The sequence below is a fragment of the Nomascus leucogenys genome, chromosome 10, assembly GCF_006542625.1.
Source record: "Nomascus leucogenys isolate Asia chromosome 10, Asia_NLE_v1, whole genome shotgun sequence".
Classification (NCBI taxonomy): Eukaryota; Metazoa; Chordata; class Mammalia; order Primates; family Hylobatidae; genus Nomascus; species Nomascus leucogenys.
In genome coordinates, this window is record NC_044390.1 from 90,993,406 (window position 1) to 91,011,013 (window position 17,608).

Genomic DNA, 17,608 nt, shown 5'->3' on the forward strand with positions numbered 1-17,608 from the left:
GCCGTGTTGCAGCTGCCGCTGTTGACCTCTGGCCTGGGGCCAAGGCCGCCTGCCCCTTCTGGTGCAGGGAGCGAGGTCACCAGGTAGCCCCAACACTGCACGCAGGCTGGCGGCTGCAACCGGAACCTCGCAGCTTGGGACTCTCGCCCTTGCACATGGGGCAGGGCAGTCGCTCGCCCGCTCCGCCTTTTCCGATGAGGCCCGTGAAACCAGGGGGGCGCCCGCGTCAGAGTTTCACGGGACACTGGCTCCCCAGCGGGGGACTGCGGCTCGGACCTGGAGCTCCGCCCTCCTCCCATCACGGCATCTCTTGGCTTCGCAGAGAAAATCGAGCGAGTGCCCAAAACAAAACCTTGGCAGCCAGGAACACCCTCAGGCTGTGGAAAAAGGCCTATTTTGACACCCGGGCCAAGATAGAGGCTTCGGGGAGAGAAGCTCGGTGGGAGTTTGACCGGAAGCGGCTGTTCCAGAGGACGGATTACATGGCCACCATCTGCCAGGACCTCTCCGACATTCTGCAGGTAGGGGCTGGGCGAAGGCCGGCGGAATTTGCCCCAAAGAAGGCAGTTGGCTTTTGACAGTGGCCCCCTCCGTGTCAGGTAGGAGCTGGGCGTCAGAAAGGGCCTGGCAGGGAGAAGCCCTTCAAAGGAAGAACATACGGAATATACTAGAATGGACCAGAATGGACCAGAGTACACCAGAGCTTTGCGACTTTTTGTTGCTTTCCCTGACATTCCTCCCTCTCCCTGCTTTTCGGCTTTCCTTTGACCTCTTTGGCCACTCCTTCTCCATGTCTTTTGCAAAGCTCCCCTCTCTGTCTTCCCCTTAAATATTGGAATCCCTCAAGAGGCCAGTCTGAGACCTCTCTTCACTCTCTCCCTAAGCCAGGCTCAGTCTTCCCAGAGCTCCATGGATAGACAAAGTGCCTAGTGGCCGATTGAATTAGCCACAGCCCTTGTCTCCAAAAGGTTCACCCACCCCTTCATTCTAAATACATTTATGGAGAACTCACTGTGGGCTGGGTACTGAGATATCTTGCTGCTAGAGGAACCACAGTGAGTACAAAGCAGGTCCGGCTGCAGTGTGGCAGTGCCCAGCACGAGAGGGAGGTGATGCCCTGTGCTCAAAGGCAGGAAAAAAAAAAAATGTTGTAAAAAGAATTCAAATAGGCCAGGCATGATGGCTCACACCTGTAATCCCAGCACTTTGTGAGGCTGGGATGGGAGGATCCCTTGAACCCAGGAATTTGAGACCAGCCTGGGCAACATAGCAAGACCCTGTCTATAAAAAATACAAAAATTAGCCAGGTGTGGTGGTGCACACGTGTAGTCCCAGCTACTCAGGAGGCTGAGGTGGGACGTTGGCTTGAGCCTGGGAGGTCGAGGCTGCAGTGAGCTGTGGTCATGCCAGTGTACCCCAGCCTGGGCAACAGAGTGAGACCTTGCTTCAAAAAAAAGAAAAGAATAAAAAATATAAAGATTTTTCAGCCGGGTGGGGGCTCACACCTGTAATCCCAGCACTTTGGGAGGCCAAGGTGGGTGGATCACGAGGTCAGGAGTTCAAGACTAGCCTGGCCAACATGGCGAAAGCCCGTCTCTATGAAAAATACAACAATTAGCCGGGCGTGGTGGCCTGTAATCCCAGCCACTTGGGAGGCTGAGGCAGGAGAATCGCTTGAACCTGGGAGGTGGAGGTAGCAGTGAGCCGAGATTGCACCTATGTCTGTATCTATATCTATATCATCATCTAGAGATCTGTCTAGATAGGTAGAGCTATCTGGATATCCAGGTAGATCTATCTATATGTATCTAGATAGATATCTATATTTATGTATATCTATACATAGGTATCTATGTCTATCTCTATCCATCTATACAGATAGGTATCTATGTATAGATACATTAGAACATCTGTCTCAGAACAAAAACAAAAAAAATTTAACTTCTATGTGGAATCACCGTAGCTAGTGCGTGCATGGGTATTTCATTGTTACCAGAACAGTGGAAACGCTGCATAGAACTACCTCAGTGGTTATCATCGCACCTCTTTGTGTGTGTATGTGGTGAGACAGAGTCTCGCTCTGTCACCCAGGCTGGAGTGCAGTGGCGCGATCTCGGCTCACTGCAACCTCTGCCCTCCAGGTTGAAGTGATTCTCCTGCCTCAGCCTCCTGAGTAGCTGGGATTACAGGCATGCACCACCACACCTGGCTAATTTTTGTATTTTTTTTAGCAGAGACAGGGTTTCGCCATGTTTGCCAGGCTTGTCTTGAACTCCTGGCCTCAAGTGATCTGCCCGTCGCAGCCTCCCTGAAGCACTTTCAACTGGAAGTGCAAAGGCCCTGAGGCAGAAAGGGACATGGCCTTGGAGGAGGGTGGGGGTGGCTGCAATGTGGGGAGGAGCAGGCAGGTGCAGACCTGGATCTTATCCTATGTGCCTTGGGCATCGTACTGAAGGGCTTAGTCCGGGAGGAGGTTACTGTGTGACATGATTCTTGCCCCCAGGTCAATCTCGATATGCTATCCATTTGTAGTTCTAATATTCACAGGAAAACTGAAATGTAATCTCCTCATTGCTCCGTTTGATTGGACAGGTTTTGGAGGAATTTTATAACATATTTGGTCCAGAACTAAAGGCAGTGACGGGGGACCCCAAGCGCATCGATGATGTCCTATGCAGGGTGGACGGCCTAGTCACCCCCATGGAAAACCTAACCTTTGACCCCTTCAGCATCAAGTCCTCCCAGTTCTGGAAATATGTGATGGATGAATTCAAGATTGAAGTTCTGGCAAGTGACACATCCATTGAGTCCATCTTGGGAGTGGACACCATGTTTTCTCTGTGTTAAATTTGTTGGGTTATGTAGTGATGCTTAGTCTTTTTTTTTTTAAATCACAAGTAATACCTGCTTATTAATTGTAAAAAACAAAAACAATGCAGAAGTGCATAAGGTAAAAATGAACATTCCTCAATCTTCTTTGTCCCCACACCCATTCTCCAGGTGGGATAAGTTTAAGTTGAGCTAGACACAGTAGCATTTCTACAAAGTTTGTTTTGTCCAATATAAGTTCACCTATCTAGGAGTGAAGTTAAAAGTAAACCAGATATGGCAAGAGAATCACAAAGCACCCCGTGAGTTTTTGAGAATCGTGTTTTGTCAGAAGGCAGGGGCATGGAGAGCCGATTGGAAACAACCTTTGGGATTGGGGAAACTTTGGATGGGGGAAATGGGGTGAGGAAGGAGGCTGAGACAGTGGAGGGGGTTTCAGGTAGGAGGAACAGTGTGAATGAAGGTGACAGACATGAGAAAAACAGGAATCGTCCGAGGCAGAGCAAACAGAGGGGTTTGGCCTAACACATATGGGTAGTAGAGGGAAATCAAGCTAGAAAGGTGGGTTGGGTGAATAATTGGTGATGAACAAAGAGGACTGGAGTGAGGAAGGAGACTTACTTCAGTAGGCAAGAGGGCGCCATTGAAGGTGGTTGACCAAGGAATGATATAGCCAGAATTATAGGTCAGGTGTAGCAGCTCATGCCTGTCATGCCAGCACTTTGGGAGGCCGAGGAGAGAGGACTCCTTGAACCCAGGAGTTTGGGACCAGCCTGGGCAACCTAGTGAGACACCCGTCTCTACAAAAAACTTAAAACAAATTAGCCAGGCATGGTGGCTCCTTCCTGTAGTCCCAGCTACTCAGGAGCTGAGGTGGGAGGATCCCTTCAACCTGGGAGGTCGAGGTCGCAGTGAGCTGGCGGAGATCACACCACTGTACTGCAGCCTGGGGGACAGAGTAAGACTCTGTCTCAAAAAAAAAAAAAAAAAAAAAAGTGAAAAAAACAAAATCAAGGTTTATACTTCAGGAAGATTTTTCTGGCTACAGTATAGGCTGCTTTGGACTGGGGAACAACAGAGAGTGGGGAGATGATACGGGAGGTGATAGCCTGAGCTGCCGGGAGGCAGAGTCCATCAGAGAGAGGCTGCTGCTGAGAATCAGATTTCACTTCCCTCAGCATGAAGAGTGACCCATCGCGCTCACCTTTCCAGTCTCATGCAGGAAGCATAATTAGGAGCATCCCCATTTATGTCTCACGTGATTGTTTTATAACCTCACAGCATCTTTGTATATGGACAACCCTAGACAGTTCTACTTGGTTATATAGACATTGCCGTGTTAACTGTATCTAATTTATTATCAGCTGCTATTTTAAGCATTATTTGCTTTTTCAGTTGAACCTTTTTTTGGTTTTCTTTTGTTGTTTTTTATTTTTTAGAGACAGGGTCTGGCTCTGTTGTTCAGGCTAGAGTGCAGTGATGTGATCCTGGCTCACTGCAGCCTCAACCTCCTGGGCTCAAGTGATCCTTCCACCTCAGCCTACCAAGTAGTTGGGACCACAAGCGTGTGTCTGGCTAATTTTTAAAATTTTAAAGTAGAGATGAGGTCTCACTATGTTGCCCAGGTTGGTCTTGAACTCCTGGCCTCAAGTGATCCTCCTACCTCAGCTTCCCAAATAAATTGAACTTTTCATCAAAGTCACTTAATCAAGTGATACTAAAGGATTCATAATAAGAAAAAGCAGCTCCATGCTTAACTCCTTCCTCATTCTTGCTGTCATTTTCCACAATTTTAGATTTTTTTGGTAACTTTTGCATTTTTAGTAGAGACAGGGTTTCACCCTGTTAGCCAGGATGGTCTCGATCTCCTGACCTCATGATCCGCCCGCCTCGGCCTCCCAAAGTGCTGGGATTACAGGCATGAGCCACTGCGTCCTGCCCTGCCTTAGTTACTTTCTTACTAAAAACTCCTGAGCTATCTCCTCTGTTGTTGTGTCCTCTCCCATATTTTTTGTTTATATGAGTTAATACTTTAAAAAATTCCTTTACCTTTGAACTGGTTGGGGAGCAAGATCAGGAAATCAACATATCCAATCTGCCACTTTAAATTGGATACCAGCTTCCATTAATGTGCCATAGAAATCCATCCCAAGCCACTGATTTTTTTTTTTCTCATTTCTTGCCGCTCTATTTTGGCAGGATAATTACAGGGGTATGAGGGTTGTTTTCTTGTTTTTTTTTTGCAGGTTATTGAGAAAGAAGCAAAACATTTTATTGATGAATCTTTTAAGACGCTTCGATCTGCTGAAGCAGCATTTGACATGCTTTTAAAATTTAAGCACATTCGTTCACGGGAGGCTATTAATCGACAAATGATGATGAAATTTAATGATATTCTTGCACAGTACTGTAAAGAGGTAATTGAAAAGTTGATAGCTGCCATGGCATTAAAAATACACTTGGCAAAATGTGAACAATTGAATCCCACTATTGTCTGTCTTCCCCATCTGAATTCAGAGAAACTAGAATTTTCCTAAATTAGCATGTTACATAATACACGTAACCCAAACAAAATGGGTTTGTTTATTTAGTGGAGAAATTCAATAAGAATTAAGTATATTATGATTTATTCACATTGTGGTGGGCCCTGTGTGGGTTAGTAATAATCATGGTAATAATAGTAATCATAGTTAACCATGTCCAAGGATCATATATGTATTTATAATTAACTCAGAACAGTTTATCTGGTACTTACATATCTCAAGTATGGTGTTAGGCACAGAGATAGATGAACAAAATGCAGATTCTGCCTTTAAAGAAGTCAGTATCTAGTTGGGGAAATAGACCAAAAAATGCTTATAATCTGCTGGGCACAGTGACTCATGCCTGTAATCCTAGCACTTTGGGAGGCCGGGGCCAGCGGATTGCTTGAGTTCAGGAGTTTGAGACCAGCCTGGGCAACACAGCAAAACTCCATCTCTACAAAAAAATACAAAAATTATCCTGGTGTGGTGGCGCACACCTATAGTCTCAGCTACTTTGGAGGCAGAGGTGGGAGGATCACCTGGGCCAAGGGAGGTCGAGGCTGCAGTGAGCCATGATCAGGCCACTGTACTCCAGACTGGGCAACAGAGTGAAACCCTGTCTAAAAAAAAAAAAAATGCTGGCCAGGCGCAGTGGCTCATGCCTGTAATCTGAGCACTTGAGGAGGCCGAGGCAGGTGGATCACCTGAGGTCAGGAGTTCGAGACCAGCCTTGCCAACATGGTGAAACCCCCTCTCTACTAAAAATACAAAAATTAGCCAGGCGTGGTGGTGGTGCCTGTAATCCCAGCTACTCAGGAGTCTGAGGCAAGAGAGTCGCTTGAACCCGAAAAGTGGAGGTTGCAGTGAGCTGAGATTGCGCCACTGCACTCCAGCCTGGGCGACAAGAGCGAAACTTCATCTCAAAAAAAAAGAAAGAAAAAAGGAAGAAATGCTTATAATCTTATTTAGAAGACAAAATGAGAATATGTGGAATGATTAGAAGAGCATAAGGTAGTATAAAAAAGGCCTAAGGTGGTCTCCTGATGTCTTAGTTTCCCAATGCTGCTGGAACTAATGACCACAGATGTAGTGACTTAGAACAACACAGATTTATTCTCTTATGGTACTGGAGGTCAGACGTTTGCCACGGGTGTCCCTGGGTTTAAATCAAGGTGTCAGCAGGGCTGTATTCCCTTCAGGAGTCTCTAGGGATGATTCAGTGCTTTGCTTTCCCCAAATTCTAGAAGTTCCTGGCTCCCTTTCATCTTCAAAGCCAGCAGTGGCCACTTTCACTTCAAATCACTCTGACCTCCTTTTCTGCCTCCTCCTTCCTGTTTTAGGACCCTTGTGATTACATAGGACCTCCCCAGAAAATTCAGGATAATTTATCTATTTTAAGATCAGCTGACTGAGAATGTTAATTCCATCTGCAACCATAATACCGCTTTGTCATGTAACATTACATATTTTCAGCTTCTGGGGATTAGGACGTGGACATCTTTGGGAGGCCATCACTGTGCCGGCCACACCTAATTACCCCCTCGAGAGCTCAGACATGCTTCTTTTAAAAACACAGGTCTGGTGACTGTAGTCAATAATAACTTAATTGTACATCTAAAAGTAACTAAAAGAGTATAATTGGGTTGTTTTTATAACACAAAGGATAAGTGCTTGAGGGGATGGATACCCCATTCTCCATGATGTGGTTATTATGCATAGCATGTTTATATCAAAACATGCCCTATAGCCCATGAATATATATACTTTACCAGCAAAGACTAAAAATTAAAATTAAAAAAAGCCAAAGGTCTGCCACTGTGGTCATGTCTAGAACAGATTTCTGGATTTCTAATAATTGGATCAAACCAATATACACAGTGTGCATGCTCTGTAATTGTAAGGCAATTTGGAGCATTGCATATGTTAAAGAAAAGATTACTACAGACAGACTCGGTGGCTCATGCCTGTACTCCCAGCACTTTGGGACCCTGAGGTGGGCAGATCACCTGAGGTCAAGAGTTTGATACCTGCCTGGACAACATGGGGAAACACCATCTCCACTAAAAATACAAAGATTAGCCGGGCGTGGTGGTGGGCGCCTGTAATCCCAGCTACTTGGGAGGCTGAGGCAAGAGAATCACTTGAGCCTGGGAGGCAGAGGTTGCAGTGAGCCGAGATCACACCACTGCACTCCAGCCTGGGCAACAGAGCAAGACTCTGTCTCAATGACAACAAAAAAGATTACTACAGAGCATAAGAAAAGTAGTAAATAATAAGTAAACAGTGAAAACACTATTCTGCATCTTAGAATATTTTTTGACATTCCACTTTTGGTTTCCTTAAAGATTCAAATCTCATCTTTCTTGGCTAACCTGGTGATGTTTATCACTTACAGAAGCTGTTTGATTGCTTTTCAGATTGACATCATTAATAAAATCTTTGTCCAGAACCTTGAAAATCCGCCACTATATAAGAATCACCCTCCGGTAGCAGGTGCAATATACTGGGAACGATCTCTGTTCTTTCGGATTAAGCACACCATCCTCCGATTTCAAGAGGTACAGGAGATACTGGACAGTGATCGAGGACAGGAAGTATGTTGCTCTTGCTAGAATTTGGCGCCTTTTGTATTTGATTTCTTTTTTTTTTTTGAGATGGAGTCTCACTCTGTCGCCCAGGCTGGAGTGCAGTGGCGCAATCTCGGCTCACTGCAACCTCCACCTCCCAGATTCAAGCAATTCTCTTGCCTCAGCCTCCCGAGTAGCTGGGACTACAGGCATGTGCCACCACGTCTGGCTATTTTTTTTTGTATTTTTAGTAGAGATGGGGTTTTACCGTGTTAGCCAGGATGGTCTGGATCTCCTGACCTCGTGATCTGCTCACCTTGGCCTCCCGAAGCGCTGGGATTACAGGCGTGAGCCACCGCACCCGGCCCTGTATTTGATGTTTTAATCCTAGACTGGCTGCCCTCCCCGAGCCCATCCAGGAGAAGCATTAGATCAGGCTGCTGCTGCCACGCAGCATGCTATGTAGAGTGGCCCATTTGAGAAGCAGCTCAATTTCAGACCCATGCCTATAAGTTAGAGGGTCTTTCTGTTGTCCTTGCATTCATGCTCATAGTAAACTACCTGTTGTGTTCCTTCTTTTTCTTTTCTTTTTTTTTTTTTAAGACAAGGTCTTGCTGTGTTGCCCAGGCTAGACTGCAGTGACATGATCGCAGCTCACTGCAGCCTTGACCTTCTGGGTTTAAGTGATTCTCCTGCCTCAGCCTCCTGAGTAGCTGGGCCTACAGGTGTGGGCCACCCATGCCTGGCCCATTTTTGTATTTTTTGTAGAGATGAGGTTGCACCATGTTGCCTGCCCAGGCTGGTCTTAAACTCCTGAGCTCAAGCAATCTACCCACCTCAGCCTCCCAAAGTGTTGGGCTTACAGGCGTGAGCCACCGTGCCTGGCCTGTGTTCTTTCTCTTTGGCATCTTAATACATGGGACATCTTCCGGATTGTGGTCATGTGGGCTTCTTCCTGTACTGAATTTTCAGCTTCTTTGGAGGATGCCTACCATCTTTTCGATATGATCTCACCCCCGACCCATGGATTTTTATATGTTGTATAGCAGAGGCTGGTAAGCCATTTCTTTGAAGATCCAGATGGTAAGTATTTTAGGGGTTTGGACAATTTCTCTGCAATGACTCAACCTGTCGTTATTGCGATAAAGTATCCCCCAGATAATACGTTTTGAACAGGCATGGCTGTGTCCAATAAAACTTTATTTGTGGATGCTGAATTTGGATTTCATATCTTTTTCTTGAGTTACAAAGCATTATTGTTCCTTTGATTTCCTCTTAATCATCTAAATTATTTCCTTCTCTTCATGTAAAAGCTGTTCTTAGTTCATGGGCATAGACCAAGGCAGTTCATGGACTGTAGTTTGCAGAAGGCTGCCAGTCAACCTAGATTTCAAGTTATATCAACTATATTAGTCCATTTTGCTATAAAGAAACTGGGCAATTTATAAGAAAAGAGGTTTAATTGCCTGACAGTTCTGCAGGCTGTACAGGAAGTGTAGCCTTCCTGGGAGGTGCCAGGAAACTCCCAATCATGGTGGAAGGCAAAGTGGGGGCGGGTACCTCACACAGTGGGAGCAGCAGCAAGAGAGAGTAAAGGGGCAGGTGCTGCCCACTTTCACCTGAGCAGATCTCCCGAGAACTCACTCATATCACCAGGACAGTCCCAAGAGGGGTGGTGCAAACCATTCACGAGAATTCCACCTTCATGATCCAATTGCTTCCCAGCAGGCCCCACCTCCAGCACTGGGGATTACAATGCAGTATGAGTTTTGGGAGGACACAGATCCGTGCTGTATCACCAGTGCAGACCAACTCTCCAAGATTTGGGAAAATCTATCGACTTCCTTTTTCAAAATGTGTTTATATATAATAATATTTTATATTATTTAATATATAACTATATATTATTTATTATTATATTAACATTTTTTATTTATATTTATAATTTATGTAACAAAATTATGTAGAAAGATATGAAAACATGTTTATATATAATTATATAAAAATGACCAGGTGCAGTGGCTCACACCTGTAATCCCAGCAGTTTGAAAGGCCGGGGTGGGCAGATCACCTGAGGTCAGGAGTTGGAGACCAGCCTGGCCAACATGGTGAAACCCTGTCTCTACTAAAATACAAAAATTAGCTGGGTGTGGTGGCATGTGCCTGTAATCCTAGTTACTCGGGAGGCTGAGGCAGGAGAATTGCTTGAGCCTGGGAGGCGAAGGATGTAGTGAGCTGAGATCGTGCTACTGCACTCCAGCCTGGGCGACAGAGTGAGACTCCGTCTCCAGAAAAAAAGTATATAAAAATTAATGTTTATAATAATTTATATATTATGTTTATAATTTGTATAAATTATCTGTGTAGAGCGAGATGAAAAATGTTATTTTCAAGGACAAAATGACGGTTTCTTGAATTATTTGATAGGTCAAACAAAAATATTTGGAAGTGGGTAAGACAATGAAGGAGTATGAAGACAGAAAATATGAGCAGTGGATGGAGGTGACGGAGCAGGTGCTGCCAGCCCTCATGAAGAAGAGCCTTTTGACCAAGGTGCGCTGCCCACGCCCTCATTCCCGATTGCTGCGTGAGACGATGGCGTCTGCCACATTTTCTCAAGGCTTGATTTGTTGACATTCATGAAGTTGGGTCAGTTTCCAGAATCAAAGACAAGGAAGGGCTAGGGGAGGAGGAGAAAGGAAAGAGTGGAAATGGCACGATGCCATGGTTAGGATGCGGGCTGGAAACGGGCAGCCCTACTGACTTCTTGGGCAGGTGGCTGAACACCGAGCCTCCGTTTCCCAATTTATGAAATGCGTTTTATGAATCAGATGACGTAGACAAGCAAAGGGTTGGTTGAACCATGTATGAAACAGAGCTGACAACTGGCCATCTTTAACCTGCAGAAAAATGCCATTCCACCTGATTCATCCTCTTCTTCAGCTCTGGGCCCGGCACTTGGCGAATGCTCGATGAATGAACACCTGCCGTTAGGGAGGAAAGATGCAGCCTGGCAGTTTTAGGTCTTTGGTTCCTGAAATCCTGACGTAGGGACCAAAGCAAGTGGAGAGGGCCAGGTGGGACCCCTAGGGAACAGGTGGGCTCAGATCCAACCAAAGGTGCAACTACTCCATGTCAGATTTTCCAGTGTTTCAAGGGAAGGCAGAAGGGATTTTTAGGTGAAATTGCTCCATTTTCAAATGCCGGCAACTGAATTGATTCTTTAAAATCTCTGTTCACCAAACAAAATGCATATTCTAGCCAGTTCCAGCCAGCACCCCTGTCTGGTGAAGGGCCCAGTGTTGATCTTTTTCATGTTCGCTTTTGGTGTGGGTTGTGCTGATCCAGCTGTCTCTTGGACTGCCCTGGCCGCGCTGATGGAATGTCTCTTCCACAGTCTTGCATCGCCATGGAGGAGCCTTCCACTTTAGAAAGGGGAGCTGTTTTTGCAATCAACTTTTCACCTGCTCTCAGAGAGATTATGAATGAAACAAAGTACTTAGAGCAGCTGGGGTTCACTGTCCCTGAATTAGCAAGAAATATTGCTCTCCAGGAAGACAAATTCCTTAGGTAAAAAAATTATTCTTTTAAATTAGCAGTAAGCTTTTTGTTCTTGGGACCCCTTTACATTCTTAAAAATTATTGAGGACCCCTCCAAAAGCTTTCATTTTTGTGGATTTTATAATTATGAATTCCTACCACATTAGAAATTGAAGCTAAGGCCTGGGCTTTGTGGTGCTACCTGTAATCCCAGCACTTTGGGAGGCTGAGGCAGGCGGATCATGAGGTCAGGAGCTCAAGACCAGCCTGGCCAGCATGGTGAAACCCCATCTCTACTAAAAATACAAAAATTAGCTGGGCGTGGTGGCTCATCCCTGTAGTCTCAGCTACTTGGGAGGCTGAGGCAGGAGAATTGCCTGAACCTGGCAGGCAGAGGTTGCAGTGAGCCGAGATCGCGCCACTGTTCTCTAGCCTAGGCGACAGAGCGAGACTCCATCGCAAAAAAAAAAAAAAAAAAAGAAAAGTTTAAAATAGGGATCAACAATAGTAAACCTATTTCATGTAATATAAATAACATCTTTAATGAGAAGTAACCAATATTTTCCAAAAAAGAAAGTTAATGAGAAGAGTGATGTTTTAAATTTCTGCAAATCTCTTGATCAAGGTTGGTCTTGACTGAGACCACGGTCTTTTGTAATCTCTTGACCGCAAAAGCTTTTGATGAGCTTAAAGGTGCTCTCCCCAGGTTTATGATGTTTCTGTCATGTGCAGGTACACAGAGGGGATACAGCGCATGTTGGATCATTATCACATGCTCATAGGAACGTTAAATGAGGCGGAGTCTGTGCTTCTCAATGATCATTCCCAGGAACTGCTCCGAGTGTTTAGGTCGGGATATAAGAGGTTGAACTGGAACTCACTAGGTAACGTCATTCATCTATTGATTGCCTTTTAGACTTGGGGATGCAAAGTAATTCTTTTAGGTTGTTTTATTTGAATTACCATTTTCATATGTTTATAGACACAATTAACAATTTTTGAGGGTTAAGAAATACACGTTGTGGAACTTAGAACTGATCTCCAGGCTGTCGTTGGGATGAAGATAAGAGGGGTGACATTTTCACATTCTGCAGACCCAAAGCACATTTCTCCAAAAAGAAGGTCAACTTTTTTTTTTTTAATTAAAAATGTAATTTGGAGGTAATTATAGATTCACATGCAGTTGTTAAGAATTACGACAGAGGGAGCCTTTGTACCCTTTAGTCATTTTCCCTAAGTAGTAACTTCTTGCAAAAGTAGAAGATCACAGCCAACACATTGACATTGCTACAGTTGAGATAGACAGCATTTTCACACCACAGCGAGTACTGTCAAGGCCACTTCCCTCCCATCCTTGCCCTCTCCTTAATCTCTGGCAACCATGACTCTTTATTCAATTTCTGTAATGTTGTCATTTCAGAGTGTTATGTAAATGAGATAACACATGGCCCTTTTTTGAGTTGGCTTTTCTTGCTCAGCCTAAGTCTTCAAAGATCTGCCCTTGTTGTATGTGTCAACAGTCTGTGGATTTTCGAAGAATACTCCACGGTATCAGTGTACCATGGTTTGTTCAGCCTTTCACCTCTTGAAGGACAACTAGGTTGTTTCCGGTTTTGGCTCTTATGAATAAAGCTGCTATAAACATTTGTATACAGGGTTTTGTGTGAACATGAGTCTTCACTTTTTCTGGGATAAATGCCCAGGAGTGCAGTTGCTGAGTTGCACAGTAGTTGCGTGTTTAGTTTAAGGTTGTTGTTATTGTTGTTTTCAGATGGAGTTTCCCTCTTGTTGCCCAGGCTGGAGTGCAGTGGTGCAATCTCGGCTCACTGCAACCTCCACCTCCTGGGTTCAAGCGATTCTCCTGCCTCAGCCTCCCAAGTAGCTGGGATTATAGGCATCTGCCACCACTCCTGGCTCACTTTTGTATTTTTAGTGAAGACAGGATTTTGCCATGTTGGCCAGGTTGGTCTTGAACTCCTGGCCTCAAGTGATCCATCTGCCTTGGCCTTTCAAAGTGCTGGGATTACAGGCATGAGCCACCACGTGTGGCCTTTTTTTGTTTTTGTTTTTGTCTTACTGTCATGCTGTCTTACAGGGCGGCTGTGCCATTTTACATTTCCATCATCAATATATGAGTGACTCGGTTTCTCTGCATCCTGGCCAGTTTTGCTGTCACTTTTTTTTTTTTTTTTAAATTTTGGCCATCTGATAGCTGTGTAATGATATGGTTCTGATTTGACTTCTGTAATGGCTAATGGTGTTCAGCATCTTTTCATGTGCTAATAAGCACAAATATGTCACGTGTATGTCCTCTTCAGCAACACGTCTTTTTATGTCTTTTGCCTGTTTTCTAATTAGATTGTTTGTTTTCTTTACTGTTGAGTTTTGAGCATCCGTGGTATACTCTAGATACTTGTCCTTTATTGGATGTGTGGTTTGCAGCTATTTTCTCCCATTCTGTCACTTGTCTTTTCTTTCTTGTAGGAGGGCCTCTAGTAGAGCAAAAACTGTAAATTTCAATGAAGTCCACTGTATCAGTTTTTCCTTTAATGGGTTCTACTTTTGCTGTCAAGTTGAAGAATCATAAGTTTTTTTCTCTCCTGTGTGTTTTGTTTCTAAAAATGTTATAGTATCATGTTTCACAGTATAGTCTGTGATCCGTTTTGGGGTTTTTATTTTTATAAAGTGAGACCGATCATAAGTACTTAGCCCGAGTTTACTGTTCATGTTCTTGCTGTTCATCTAAGCTCCAGGCAAGAGGAGGCTGCGGGCAGGTGGTGCGGAGCGGAGGGTTCAGAGAGCTCCAGCAGTGAGGAGACAGCTGGGCTTGATAGTCCCTTTCTCCCCATGGTGCTCCAGCCAGGACTGTGCTAACGTTTGAATAGAAGAGATGCATTGCTTGGTTGATTCTGGGCTCAGGACTCCTTGTCCCAGTCCCTTAGGGTTCAAAGTGGATCTTTGCTACCCCAAAGACCCAAGGGGTTGGAATGAGCAGGGTCTTTCCTGCAAAGGGATGCCAATATTAACATCACAGACATTGGGCAGGGGGGAGGAATATGGAAAGAGAGTTGAAAGCCAAATGTCTTTCTTTCTTTCTTCAAAGGTATTGGTGACTATATAACTTGTTGCAAACAGGCCATTGGGAAATTTGAGTCTCTCGTGCACCAGATTCATAAGAATACAGATGACATTTCTTCCAGGCTGACATTAATAGAGGCCATAAATCTCTTTAAATATCCAGCCGCTAAAAGTGAGAAAGAACTCCCAGGTAGATCTGACTTCTGGGTTCTCCAGTTATGGAATTAATGAGAAAATATATTGTATATACATACATGTGTATATATGTATCTATAAATATACATATATATTTGTATATTCCCTGAATGGCATAAAACCATTTCTAATGCTCTCAGTCCTTTACTTGAAAGAATCACGGGTAGCTATTACTTTTTGTCATGTTTTATATATTGCTTAGTTTAACAAATTCATGTTTATTTGTTTTTGTTTGGTTTTTTTCTGAGACATGGGCTCACTATGTTGCCCAGGCTGGTCTTGGACTCCTGGCCTCAAGTGATCCTCCCACCTCATCTGTGAAAGCCTGTGGTACTTTGTCGATAACTTTGTAACAGTAAAGCTGGTTGTATTTTTTTATGGGCTCACGTTTACTTGTTAAAGAAAGATACTTTAGGCGGGGCATGGTGGCTCACGCCTGTAATCCCAGCACTTTGGGAGGCTGAGGCGGGTGGATCACGAGGTCAGGAGATCGAGACCATCCTGGCTAACACGGAGAAACCCCGTCTCTACTAAAAATACAAAAAATTAGCCGGGCGTGGTGGCGGGCGCCTGTAGTCCCAGCTACTCAGGAGGCTGAGGCAGGAGAATGGCGTGAACCCGGGAGGCAGAGCTTGCAGTGAGCCGAGATCGCACCACTGCACTCCAGCCTGGGCCACAGAGCTAGACTCCGTCTCAAAAAAAAAAAAAAAAAAAAGATACTTTAAGTGGTCTTAGACTAGTCAACAAGGAATTCAAGATATGTCAACGAAGAATTAAAGAACAAGATTGCCCAAAGGTATAAAAGCCACTGGATGTGCGTAACTGGTTGTCATTTATTTGTTCCTTAGCGTGTGTTCCAATATTGACTTATGCTCTGCTTTGGGCTGAGGTTGGAGGCTGGTTTTGGTTTTTTTAAGACACACAGCTGATGGTTGGATTGCCTTTTGAGTGCTGTCCTTCCCTGTATTCGTGGACAGCTCTAACAGACATCTTTCTCTCCAGGCGTGAAGGAATTTTTTGAACACATTGAGCGAGAAAGGGCCAGAGACGTGGACCACATGGTCCGGTGGTATCTTGCCATTGGACCACTGCTGACCAAAGTTGAGGGCCTGGTCGTCCACACCAACACAGGCAAGGCCCCCAAGCTGGCCTCCTACTACAAATACTGGGAAAAGAAAATTTATGAGGTCCTGACAAAGCTCATCCTGAAGTAAGTTCATCTTGTTGCATGTTTTAAAATGGTGCATGTAGATTAAAACAGTTGACGAACATGGACAGTTAGAGGGGGTGGCAAGGTAGAGAATGAAAATCAGTTGGATGGTCAGACAGCTTTCTGACAGAAGGTCACTCACAGAATGGAGGCATGACCTTCATGATCTCGTTAGGCCCCTCAACATTCCAAAAGAGAAAGGATCCCTCTCCCCACTTCAACTGTCTGAAAGCCATCGTGAGCCGGTGTTCAGCTGGCAACAGAGAATCGCTGTCACTCAATATTGACCAGAATCCCAGAGGACTCTCTTGTTCATGTTGAGAGTGACAGACGTGAAGGACACACGGCCCATTCCTCGCTGATTTCAAGTCAACCCCTAGTTAGCGCAGTCTGTGCGTGTTGAATGCCTGTTGCATGTGCCAGCCTCTGACACGCCAGACTCTGTCCCTTCCCTCCTGGGCCTCACCCTCAGCAGCTCATCCAGACCAGCTGGAAGCTGAGTGCCTGGGCCCATTCACGTTGGTGGCCCACAGACTGTTCTGGGGTGTGAGGCTGACAGTTTAGGATCATTCTAGGAAACCAGCCTGTGAAATCCATCACTGTTACCGTCATGTCTATATTGTCAAGACCAGTGTTCATTTTATCACGCAATGTCTTCCTTATGAAGGGAACTCCAGAAGAAATGACTCTAGTTCTTTCTTTGACCCCAGCCTCACATTTTTCTTTTCTTTCTTTCTTTCTTTTTTTTTTTTTTTTTTTTGAGACAGGGTCTAGCTCTTTCGGTCACCCAGGCTGGAGTGCAGTGGCGTGATCTCGGCTCACTGCAAGCTCCGCCTCCCGGGTTCACACCATTCTCCTGCCTCAGCTTCCCAAGTAGCTGGGACTACAGGCTCCCGCCACTACGCCCGGCTAATTTTTTGTATTTTTAGTAGAGACGGGGTTTCACCGTGTTAGCCAGGATGGTCTCGATCTCCTGACCTTGTGATCCGCCCGCCTCGTCCTCCCAAAGTGCTGGGATTACAGGTGTGAGCCAGTGCGCCCGGCCACCCCACCTGACAATTTTCTTTTTCACTTTTTGCTTTCATTTTCTTGTCCAGTTTTTAAGCGATACGGACTCTGCGAATTGTTGACTTCATTGCTTTCCCTTTCATGTTGGCTGCTAGGAAGCTTAGAACCAAATTTGTGGCCTAAATGCAGCAAGCGTGTAGGTATCTATGATTCGCATTTTAGTCTCATCTGAGCACATAGGAAAGCTCACCTTGCACCATATTCTGTGCTGGACTCTTTCCAATTCTCATCCCTGTTTTACAGAGGAGGATACAGAATCTTGGCAGGTTAAGTGACTTGCCCGGGACCACACAGCCAGTAAGAGAAAGGGCTGGGATTTGAACCTGGGCAGTCCGACTCCAGTATCATTTCCTGAAATGGTGTCTGATTAGTGTCTTCTTCCTTTCTTATTTTACCTCACTTTGATTTTAGGATCTCTTACCGCAGCTAAAGTATCTGCTAAAAATCTCTTTTGGAATAATACACTGAAAAATAAAACAAAAACCTATGGTCTTCTTGTTTTCTGGACCCAGTTTGGCAAACTTCTCTAAGTTGATCCTTTAAATAACTCTGTATTCTATGTATTTCATTTATTCTCTGTTACTGCTTTTAACTTA

General features: G+C 44.9%; 1 protein-coding gene across 2 annotated transcripts in view; it reads left to right on the plus strand.

Annotated features, from left to right (window-relative positions):
• Positions 1–17,608, plus strand: part of DNAH10 (dynein axonemal heavy chain 10) — a 172,208-nt gene that overhangs the window by 25,009 nt on the left and 129,591 nt on the right. Inside the window, exons 10-18 of one of the 2 annotated variants that reach the window (XM_030821624.1) lie at positions 323–521; positions 2,593–2,787; positions 5,076–5,246; positions 7,772–7,948; positions 10,349–10,474; positions 11,319–11,491; positions 12,194–12,345; positions 14,565–14,729; positions 15,737–15,944. In XM_030821624.1, coding sequence (XP_030677484.1) covers positions 323–521; positions 2,593–2,787; positions 5,076–5,246; positions 7,772–7,948; positions 10,349–10,474; positions 11,319–11,491; positions 12,194–12,345; positions 14,565–14,729; positions 15,737–15,944 — 1,566 coding nt within the window. The remainder of the gene's footprint in view (positions 1–322; positions 522–2,592; positions 2,788–5,075; positions 5,247–7,771; positions 7,949–10,348; positions 10,475–11,318; positions 11,492–12,193; positions 12,346–14,564; positions 14,730–15,736; positions 15,945–17,608) is intronic. The other variant, XM_003276237.3, reaches the window with a different exon arrangement.